Consider the following 12,081-nt stretch of genomic DNA (forward strand, 5'->3'; position numbering starts at 1 on the left):
AAAAAAACCAAATAATTTACCATTTGTAATGTTAAACAAATTTTAAATGCAACATTGTATTCGTGTGTACAAAAATAAAAAAATTTACCATTTGTAATATTAACCAATGGACTTCTTCCAGCTTCAACTGCAACAAATAAAGTCCAATTTACCAATCAAATATGTTTATGTATTACATAATTTTTTATTTAAAAAGAAAAAAAACACATAATCATAGTAAAAAAAGACAAAACAGACTTACACGCCACATAGGGATTTGTTAAAGGTGTGGTTGGCAAAATACGTCCATCCATCGTATTGCTATAAGAGGATGAACGAATTGATGTTACGACATCGCAAACATTTGTATCGGATAGTGAAACATTGGATGAACGAATGACGTTTTGTGAAGTGGACGATTTATTATTTGCATTTGTTCTTTTAGTATCCAAATACAGTTTCCTTAATTTTCTGCGTTCAGCATAGTCTTGATGCTCAACTTTATTAGGAGAATAAAATGCATATAGGATTTTTTTAACTATTTATAAAAAAATCAATTCATATCTAAAAAATTGCAAACATTACCATTCGTAATGTTAGACAAAGGACTTCTACCATCACCACCTGCAAAAATTTAAGTAAACATTACGTAACATACTTACATATTATATTATTTTTTATTGTATTTGTAAACAGAAATAAAAATAAAGTACATACTCTTGGAAGGTTGAACACCAATAGGAAGTGGAAATGAAGGTAAAGTTTGACGTTTTGCACGTTTAGGCATATCCTAAAATTGTATCATACATAACATACCAATGTATTAAAATAGGTATTAGAATAACTTAAACGTATAAGTATAATGCAAGAAGATAAAACTTACGTGTATGAGAAATGACCAAACGTTAAAACTTCAAAAATGATGAATGTGGTGAGAGAGTTTTCTGATTAGACTTGTAGAATCTTTAGTATAAAACATTGAGCGTGTATTATGAATAAGAGTAGAGGTTCTTATAGTATTTGAAGTGATTATAAAAAACGAAACTATAAATTTTTTAAAAAAAATTCAGTTATAAATGTAAAAAAGGAAAGAATTTAAATTAAAATTAATTGGAGCTAAATCTATAAAATTTAATGGCGGATATTTTTTCTTAAAATTTCATATTGTCAGTTATACAATCTAAAAAAGGAAACAAATTCATACAAATTTTTATCTTTAGATAAATTTAACAAAAGTGAAGGTTTATTATAAATTTTTATATTATAAGATTTAAAATATTGGGGATTGTTAAAAATATAATTTTAGTAATTACTTAATGATTACAACAAATTTATTTACATAAATTCGGTTACTAAAATCTTTATTTACAATTTAAATATTAAAAAAATATTAATAGTTTTAAAAATTATACTTTGTAAAAAAATATAAAGTAACAAAAGGTAAAGTTTAAAGAAGTATAAGTAATAGGAAACATTTCAAACCAACCATAGGTGTCAAATAAAAAACCAACCATATGTCTCAAACAAAGAACCAACAAACCATGTGTCAAATGAAAAACCAACCAACCATATGTTTCAAAATAAAAAAAAAAACAAACCAACATACCATATGTTTGAATCCAAAATAAAACAAACAAACCAACCATGACAAATCAATCCAAACCAATGTAACACGCAAACGAAACCAAAGCAGCAATATTCGGGAAAAAATAAATTGTTTTTGTTAAAACTACTTCAATCATGAACTACTTCTCCAACTTTGGAACCAGCGGAATCGTTTCATCATCAACTTGAACATCCGAGACACCAGCCTTTTTAACCTTTGTTGATGATAGAGAGGTGCTTTCTTCAACTTCATACACGTCAGCAAGGTTACGTTTCAATTCCGAAGACGAAGTGTTAGAACAATCTTTAGATGTGCAATCGGGTGTGAAGCTATTACCAATAGAATCCGCAGCATCCTGAATGATATATTGAAAATTAGAAAGTCTATAAAATATTTAAAAATATTATTATTTTGTAACATTAAGTTAAAATACATACCTTTAGAGCAAAAGGGTTTTGAGTTGACATATCACTAAGTGAAACATCAACAGCCGCCTCGTCCACCCCCTACAATTCAAAAAATAATAAGGCTAAGCACAAAAAAAAATAAGAATAAATCTCGTAACGTAACTTTAATTTCAATGGTTTGTATGTGTTAACCTGATCAACTGGAATTCGGCTCTCCAATGACTCAATGATTGCTGCATCATTAACCAACTTATGAACAACATAACCATCAATATGGTTGTCAATATTGAATTGACTAATTTGAATCTTGAAGGCAAACTTTTTATCATTCAAAGATTTAAACTGATAGGGAATGGTTTTCTCTTCCAAAGATGCCTAATATACATGAATCAAAATTTATTGAAAAGAACATAGAAATAAGATTTAAACATTAATAATATATAACTTGTATAAGAATTTAAAAAAAGACTGATGTGAAATACGTTACCTGGTCCACTTTAGACTTCTCAAGCAATTGAATTGCTGTCATACCCAACATTTTTCAAGCTTCACGGTCGAACAAAGTCAAAGAGGCAATAGCTGCATAATCTTGTACTCTTATCGGAATCCTAAAACTAAATGCACAAAAAAGTAATTCACAAAATAAATACATTTTACATTTCTAAAGTAAAATAAAATAATCATAAATATAATATAATTACAAAAAATATAAGTAACTTACATCGGTGTCGCAGTCACAACCTCTTTCGGACATTCAGGATTTGAGCAAACTAAAACCTGTTTAAACTTCGGTTCCTCAGCACCGTCTTTAGCCTCCTCGATGACCAAACTTGTCTCCACCTTCCGATTGCACTCCTCACAACCAAGGTAGTACCAATCGTCTTTATCATCCACACCCATGATCGTACCATGAACTATGACCTCACAAGGCTGAAATTATATGTAAGAAATTAGAGTTATAAAAATGAATTTGTGAAACAATTTTGTTTAATGTATTTATTTAAAATATTAAATAAAAGAGACAAACCTGATCCAAGAGCGTAATATAACGGAAATTGGAAAACGGATGCTTCACTAAAAAGTCATCCGCAACGCTTATGCTTCCAGATGAACCAATTGATTTTTGACCATTAGAAGATGTTTTACATATCTTGTCAACAAACCTGTTTACAATAATGGAAGCAAAAAAAGTTAACATCAATAAGTAGTTCATATTATTTTATAAACTGTTTACTTTATTCTAAATGAACAAATCTCCTCTATGTCAACATTGATAAATAGCCTTGTTATATGGAAAGCATTAGATAGCGTTGTCTTCCCCGTGTAAAAAAAATTAATATCAGATATTAAGATATTCAAGTTCTTATATCATAAAAAAATTATATAAATTTAAAAAATATTTAATGAGTTAATACCTTTATACTTGTTGAAACTACCAAACTGCACAAGCAGAACAACATGAACTTCTTCTTTATGGCTCTAAAAGTAACCAAACATCTTATCGCAGTACTCATCCCATAAAGTGCAGTTTAACTTGATACCCCTACATAAATAGAAATTAAACATATCAGAGGATATCATGTAATAAAAAATGTATAACACTAAAGTTACAATGAAATTAAATTAGAATTTAATTAACGGACTCTTCATCCAGCAATTGCAAGTTCATGTATTTGCTATCTTTTCCCATCTTCGTTTTGGTCATCTATGGTTCAGACCACTCATCTAGATATCCAACAAAATCTGACAAAAAAAATTGATTAATAAAAAATATAATCAGGCTTTAATGGACTCAAAAGATGCTAACCGAATACCATATAAACTTCCATCAAAGTTCTCACACTTTTTAACAGATGTATCAAAGTTTAAGCTAATAGCATGTTCCTTATCAAAGTGTTTGAAATTTGACTTAATGACAGAAAGTTGAGATTTATAAATGTAATAAGACTCGTTTTCATTAAGCAAAATTTCATGTTTTTTCATAAACTTGCTCCAAACAGTTGCCTGCATCCTGGTACCCTAATAAAAACAGGAAATAAAAATGGTAAGTATAGGCAACAATATAAAACTTAAGATACATTTTAAAAAGCAAATGACATTCAAACCAACCTGCTCATCCATGACCACCATTTCAATACCAAGGGTTTCTCCTTCTCTCTTTGGATTCACATGAATCCAAAGTCTTAACACCTTGATTTTGATGGTAAACAGCTTGGATCTCCAATCAATATTGTTCAAGAAAGTAACATTATTTTCATCCATTTGTATGAGATATGAGCCAAACTGAGATGATTAATGTTAGAAAATAATTAGAAATTGAATCAAATGAATGTATTAACTAAATATATATAAACAAATTTCATTAACTTATTTTTGTAAAGTTGAAAAAAAACGTTTATTAGTAAACAAAATTGTGGCCAAAATTAAAGACATTATTATTTTTAGAAATGGGTTTACATTTCTAAAAAAACTACAAATCACAAAAAGATTTTTTGATTCTTACTTATATTACTTAAAAAATAAAACAATAATCATTTACTTAAATCAACAAATCACAATACAATAAAGACCATCAAGTACACTCTACAGTAATGCATGCAAACAACACAAAGTAAGGTTTGTTACCAAAAGTCTTTATGGAAAATATAACTAATAACTTGAAATGATAATAAATTTGTAGTTTATTTTATAATTTGACAAAAAATAATTAATCGGTATAGTTTACATTGGATATTTTTGGACTTTTATTTCTAATAGGTTGTAGTTAATTTTGGAATTTATTTATTCAAGTTAATTGATTAATTAAATATGGCATGATTGTAATGCTTTAAAAAACTTCTATAAAAATGTTTAAAAACCGATTCTTACTTTCCAAAATTAAAAACAAAACTTAGGAATGTTTTATTAAAAACTTAAATAAAACGGCCAGATATAATTTAGAATTTAAAGACAGAAAAATTAAAAATAAAAAACCAATTTGATATACACATTTATTTATTTTTAATATATATCATAAAATTTTAGTTATTTCATTGTTTAAGCTATTAATAATGTATATTTACGAATTTCAAACACAAGTTTAATAAAATCAATATTTTAATTTCAAACCTTTTAATTTCAATAACCAACTTTTTATTTATTTATACAAAAGTAGCATATTGAACCTAAAATTTTCAATTGTAGAAATTTAACCATTCAATGAAGGTTACAAAAACTTTAAATTGATTTAAATGAAAAGTATTTTTAATTTTATATACTTAAATAAGATGGTAAATCTATGCGTGTAAAAAAGGAAACAACATAAATTCAAACAAATTAGAGGTAAACCTATAGAATGTGACCAATTTTTTTTAAATACTTTTTAATCGGTTACACAATTAAAATAGGAAACAAAATCATATGAAACTTTATTTTTAGATCAGTTTCTTTTTAAAAAGTAGCGGTTTTTCAATTTTTTCAAACAAATTACGTTAATGGACTTTAATATGATCACTAATTTTCTTCATTATCAAACTAAAACACATAAAATTTCAAGAAATGTTGATTTCACTAAAACATAGGATACTAAGCACAAACAGGTAGCAAAAAACGGAAACCACGTCTAGTCATATAAGCATTATAAAACTAAGTACTTCGGCCACAAACATAAAATGCCCAAAAAAAAATATATCAGCAACATCTACCATGACATCAGTTCAAAGTAACAACCACACCAAAAACATACCACTAAATGTATTCTAACCATCAACAGTTTGTGCAAAAAAATACTACCAAAACATGCCATGTACCTTCACCAACTCAGTTATAAAGCAACATACCTTTAGTTTTAACAAATACCATCTGAAAAAGAAGAACCAAATACCAACCGTTTGTCTCTAACAAACTCTCTCATACCGGTAACATTGAATCGCGGACAACCTTGCGAGAACTCCTTACCAATAGCCACATTGCAAGTTTGACCAGCGTTGTCCTTGATGGTCAACTCCATCTTTCAATCCAAGCAATGAGTTTGTGCCCACTTCTTCTTCAAACGCTACAATTTAGAATATAAAATTTAATAATAGATACCATTAAATCTGGTTTTCCTACAACTAATGAGTTCAACTGGATTAACGAAACATACATTAATATTATGAAAAAGTAAATAATACAAACTTACATAATGGTTGTCAACAACAAAAGTAACTGGTACTTCATCATCAACACTCTGTTCAAATACAGGTGCAGCAACCGCATTAGGCACCTCATCATCAGACACTTCAATTAAGTCATCAGTTAGCTCTTTTTTGATAACACAAAGTTCAGGAGGGTAAGTAAGAAGGGCAGGCTTACAGCTAAAAACACTCAAATCAAACGTCTTAAAATCAACCATTTCAAAAACCAACAAATGATCATCCGTTATCGACATCTCCTCCTTGATTCGACTCCAACCTATGGTAATATAAAGCTCATGGTCTAAAACTTCCATCCGAACAACCCATTTACGATTTCCAGCAGAACGAACCAAAACCGGATCTGAAGGACATGTATTCAGCATCGAGTGATGAACAAACAACCTGTTCACATACTACACAAAGAACAAAACAATATTAGGATCAATGGTATACACGAAATACAAAAAAATGTATTAATGCAAGGATAAAAGAATTTAAAAATGTATATGTTCAAGTACCATGCAGTCGTCTTGGTCTTTAAAATCATTTTTAGGTTTGTAATAGAAGTAGTTAGAAGGCGCAAGAGAAATGTCTTGATAAAAGTGAAACAGCCGGAACGAAGATAAAGCTTCTTCATACTGACAAACAACCCACGAATCGTTCGGTAATTTCAATGACGTGATGACATCAAACCAGCCATTGTAAAAGAAATAGTCGCCTGCAAGGTTGAACACTTTGACTTGAAAGGTCCTCCCATCGAGGGTCCTGATGATTGCATTCTTCTCTGGATAACCAAACTTCTTAATCCAGTCACCATAGCCAACAGGAAGTTTCTGCAACGAAAAAGATAACTATCGTTAAATGCAATTATAAAATCAGTAATAAAACATCTAAATTCTTTTTTTTAAATGATTATAATATCAACACTCATCAACAATTTTTTGTCGCTCTTCCACACGGGCAGCGAATCCGTACACCATCTCGCTTCCAAAGTTGTCTTCTTTCACAACCCCAAATTGTATATCAAAACAGGTACATGTAACAAATATAGGTAACAAACGACAGTCAATTACTACATAAAATAAGATATCAAACGATATCAAAAAAGTATTCAATTATTACATATTTATTAAAGTAATAAAGAAACACAGATATTAAAAAAACGGTTGATTTTAACATAAGATTTGCCAAAATATAAACCATCAAAAAGCTGCACCGGACTTTCGAATACAGATTCAAACTTAAATGTCAACAAACTAAACAAAACAGCACCGTTACAACTAATCGCCTCAACATCTAGTACTCCTAATTTAGCACTAACAGAACTCAACATTACATACACTCTATCAGCAACTCATTAATATAAACAACAGTAACATTTGCCTAAGGTACTCGGTAACATATATCCGTTGAAACTCAAAATCGAAATCGACTATTACAGACCATATAAAAGAAACTGAACAAAGAAATTAAACCCCTAATCAGCTACGAATAACAGTAACATCAACAAATCAGAATACATGAACAAAGAAATTGAAACCCTAAAACACAAAAAAAAAACAAACCGTCGAACATCAAAATCCACTATTACATACCCTAAAAAAAGACACTGTACAAAGGAATTAAAATCCTAATCGGCTATGAACAACAGTAACGTCAAAAAATCACATTAGATGAACAAAGAATTTAAAACCCTAAAACAAAAAAAAACCGTCCAACATCAAAATCGACTATTAGAGACCCATTGAATCTAACAAACAAACAATCAAACAAAAAACAATGAATCGGAAAATCGGATCAAATCAATCGAAATCGTGTGTAAAAGATAGGGTTATCGGAATCAAGCATGAATAATGTCGATGAAGACTATTATCTAATGAAGATTGCTTATACCTCTTCACTAAATCACCGATTTGATCAGGGCCGATTTGATTTCCTGCAAAAATAAGCTTATTAAAACCTATAATCCATCATGAAATTGTCACACCCCAACCAATGGCGGAAACATCGGGATGAGACGAAGTGTGAAGATTGCAAGAGACTTCATAACACTATTTGTGACAATATTTAATAAACCGATTTCATTTCATAAAGTAAATTATCAACATTACAAGAAATTCAAATACATCAAGTTCAAAGAAATACATAACAACATAAACAAAATTGATACAACATATTAAACCTAAACGTCTATATGTGTATCTAGGCATCAACGCTACTTCTTTTCATAGCATCATCATCATCAACCTGTAACATGTTTAAAATACAATTCAATGCAAAAGCAAAGGCGAGTATACAAGTTTAAACATAAGTATAACTATAAGTTTAAAAGTCTAAAACGAATCCACATGGCAACTTAGTCTATACGAGATCAACCTAGCGTGGCATGCAATATTTCTAGCCAACCTCTGTTTACGCAAGAAAGTTTAATTAATTCAACATGACCCAAGTTTAAGGGGGGCGGTACGTTACTCCTATAGCGCTATACATGTCGAAGGGAGGCTCGTGAGAGCTAATGACTAAAACATATCACATAAGTATGGTCCACGTAAGCATCAAGTATCATAACATAGTATTCATGTATAAGGATTGTTTTGTGCATTGCATAAAGAATAAGTTTAAGTGTAGTTTAATAATAAAACATGTTACACCCCAAAAAGTGGTAAACATAAAAAGGGGGTTGCGAGTATACTCACGGTTTTGCAAGTCTTCTACTTGGTAATCCCGCGAGTGAGTTGATTGATTAGGAGTTTGGAACACCAAGTCCTTCTACACAAAGGAAATATAGGTGTGTGAGTTTGGGCATTCAGAAGATTTAGGGATTTTAAGAAGTTAAAACACAAGAACATATGTATTCGAAAGTAATCATCCTTCAACATTAAGTACTTGTTCTTGACACTATGAAACCTCAAGGGTTAATGTTTTCATGAGTAGTATACTCATTAGAATCGTAACAAGTCTTATGTCTTAGATGATGTATTCTACTACTTTGACGAATGAACACAAGTCTATCATCAAGAGTTCGTATAGTAAATATATGTATAAGTATTATAGGTATTATTTAGTCCATTAATCAAGTATGAGGTAGAAGATAATCTTCATTTAGGTACATTTATTGTGTCATAGAATTCATGTAGGAGGTAGGAAGAACAAGCTTCCATTTAGGTACCTCTTATGGTTCACCACTACACTTGATGTAATAACATACAAGGAGGGTCATGAACTAATATGAATACAAGAATAAGAAACATCTACACTATGAGAAATCATCAAGGGATGTGGGGATTTTAGATTGGACAACCCAAGTTAGTCCACAATCACACCTTTATCAAGCTTGAAGCTTGAACACCACTTCTGGGTCAAAAACCCTAAACAAAACAGAAAGTATTTGAGGATTAACCTCTGATTTTGTATGTCTCAGCCCCGTTTTTAAGCTTAACTAACCATAGAAGTGGTTATAAGCATAAGGACGTGGGTTTGAGTGAGTTAAACTCAAGTTTGAACAAGGATTAGTAAAGATAAATGAAAACAGTGAACTTTGGAGCCTATTTGCCGGAGTTCCAGGGACTTATTCACTGTGAAATACCCATGGAATCGAAGCCAAGGTCAATCCAAGCACATAGGAAAAAGAATGGACTAAATCGGACAAGTATTGAGTGAGTTATGCTCACTTTAGTGAAGGCTGGACAATCTGTCCGAACTTGAGTTGTTGCTGCGAATTTAGAGACTTTGAGAGTGGTTTTTGAGAGTGTTTAAGGGTTGTAAAAGTGAGAAAGTGGCTGGGATTAAGTGGTATTTATAAGGAAGGATTAGGGTTTAAGTTAGTTGGCATTTAACATAATTGGTTGAGGGTTAAAACAAGAGTTAATTACACAAATAGGTCCCGTGGTTTATACCTAATTTCTCCTTTGGGTACTAACTTTATTTTTTAACAGATTTAGGTTCTATGGTTTCAATTTTGTAACACCTTTGGGTACTAACACCAAAATTAGTTAATTAATGACTAAAATACCCTTGCATTTTTTTAAGTTTATCAATGTAACACATTTGGGTACTAACACCTAATTTTATTTAAGTTTAAATCAATTTTACAAAATATATTTATTTTTTATATTTTCATCTTTTTATTATATCTCTTAATTAACATAAAGTCTATTTATTTTTTTTATTTTCATATTTTTATTAAATTTCTTATTTAACATAAAATCTACTTGTTACACCAGTATTTTTTTAAATAGATTTTTTAAATAAAATCAACTAGCTATATAGTTTTACGTAAATTAAATTTCATACTAGTTTTAAATAATGTAAACCTTACTTGTTTTCAATTTTGGATATCTATGATTGATAATAATAATAAATATCTTTCATGTAAAAAAATTAAGCCATTTTTAACTTTTTTTTTTGTTCATTTACATTTTAGTATTTTAGAAAGATATTTAATTTACATAAAATCTACTTGTTGCACCAGTAAAATCTACTAGCTATATAGTTTTATGTAATTAAATATCTTTCTAAAATAGTAAAATGTAAATGAAAAAAAAACGAGTTAAAAAAAGGCTTAAATTTTTTTACATGAAAGATATTTATTATTATCAATCATTTCAATCCAAAATTGAAAACGAGTAAGGTTTACATTATTTAAAACGAGTAAGAAATTTAATTTACATAAAACTATATAGCTAGTAGATTTTATTTAAAAAAAAATACTGGTGTAACAAATAGTTTTTATGTTAAATAAGAAATTTAATAAAAATATGAAAATAAAAAAAATAAATAGAGTTTATGTTAATTAAGAGATATAATAAAAAGATGAAAAAAAAATAAATAAATAGATTTTGTAAAATTGATTTAAACTTAAATAAAATTAGGTGTTAGTACCCAAATGTGTTACATTGATAAACTTAAAAACATGCAAGGGTATTTTAGTCATTATCTAACTAATTTTGGTGTTAGTACCCAAAGGTGTTACAAAATTGAAACCATAGAACCTAAACCTGTTAAAAAATAAAGTTAGTACCTAAAGGCGAAATTAAGTATAAACCACAGAACCCATTTATGTAATTAACTCTTAAAACAATTAAAAAAGAAAATTGCATTCGGCCCCTTGGTTGCGTTTGGAACTAGCAGGTTCCAATCTTCCTTTGTATCATTTTTGTGGCAATTTACTATGTAAGTTAGATAATGTTCATATAAATTATGTTTGGTTAACTAACTATATCAAATATGTAATACTGAGTGGTGGGGTTGAGCTACTAATTAAATCAAAACAAGTAACAACAGCCGCTGTTAGCAGCCTTGAAGATATTTATTATTATTATTATTATTATTATTATTATTATTATTATTATTATTATTATTATTATTATTATTATTATTATTATTATTATTATTATTATTTATTTTTTTTAAATGATAAGCATACAACATCAACTACACGGTTGATGTTTAAGCCGCCACCACCACCACCACCGCCGCCGCCGTCGCCGCCGCCGCCACCACCACTACTACTACTATTATATTATATTATAATAGAATTATTATTATTTTATTATTATTACTACTACTACTACTACTGCTACTACTGCTGCTGCTGCTGCTGCTGCTGCTGCTGCTGCTGCTGCTGCTGCTGCTGCTGCTGCTGCTGCTGCTGCTGCTGCTGCTGCTGCTGCTGCTGCTGCTGCTGCTGCTGCTGCTGCTGCTGCTGCTGCTGCTGCTGCTGCTGCTGCTGCTGCTGCTGCTGCTGCTGCTACTACTACTACTACTACTTACTGCTGCTGCTGCTACTACTACTACTACTACTTACTGCTGCTGCTGCTACTACTACTACTACTACTACTGCTACTATTATTATTATTATTAGAATTCAACCACGTATTTAATAGTTAACAAGCACGTATAAGTTATGAGTACTAGTATGTCGGGTATCGGTTGC

General features: G+C 29.9%; 1 protein-coding gene and 1 long non-coding RNA gene across 2 annotated transcripts; both read right to left on the reverse strand.

The window, feature by feature from the left end:
- Nucleotides 1–2,230: 2,230 nt before the first annotated feature.
- Nucleotides 2,231–2,800, reverse strand: LOC118484702. The gene is made up of 3 exons (XR_004874091.1): nt 2,714–2,800; nt 2,480–2,606; nt 2,231–2,367 (listed from the first exon to the last, which is right to left on the reverse strand). It is a non-coding gene; the product is annotated as an uncharacterized LOC118484702 (long non-coding RNA).
- Nucleotides 2,801–5,778: 2,978 nt separating this feature from the next.
- On the reverse strand, nt 5,779–6,553 carry LOC110896721. The gene is made up of 2 exons (XM_022143889.2): nt 6,152–6,553; nt 5,779–6,025 (listed from the first exon to the last, which is right to left on the reverse strand). Exons 1-2 carry the CDS (start codon nt 6,527–6,529, stop codon nt 5,984–5,986), a joined length of 420 nt encoding a protein of 139 aa, XP_021999581.1. The 5' UTR covers nt 6,530–6,553; the 3' UTR covers nt 5,779–5,983.
- Between the last annotated feature and the right edge of the window lie 5,528 nt (nt 6,554–12,081).

The sequence above is a fragment of the Helianthus annuus genome, chromosome 12, assembly GCF_002127325.2.
Source record: "Helianthus annuus cultivar XRQ/B chromosome 12, HanXRQr2.0-SUNRISE, whole genome shotgun sequence".
In the NCBI taxonomy this organism is placed as follows: Eukaryota; Viridiplantae; Streptophyta; class Magnoliopsida; order Asterales; family Asteraceae; genus Helianthus; species Helianthus annuus.

Excerpts from the sequence above, each read along its gene's own strand:
- LOC110896721 (XM_022143889.2), bottom strand. The coding sequence starts at position 6,529 with ATGCTGAATACATGTCCTTCAGATCCGGTTTTGGTTCGTTCTGCTGGA. Across the intron at positions 6,026-6,151 it reads TTGTTGTTGACAACCATTAT|CGTTTGAAGAAGAAGTGGGC; the intron begins GTAAGTTTGTAT and ends TCTAAATTGTAG.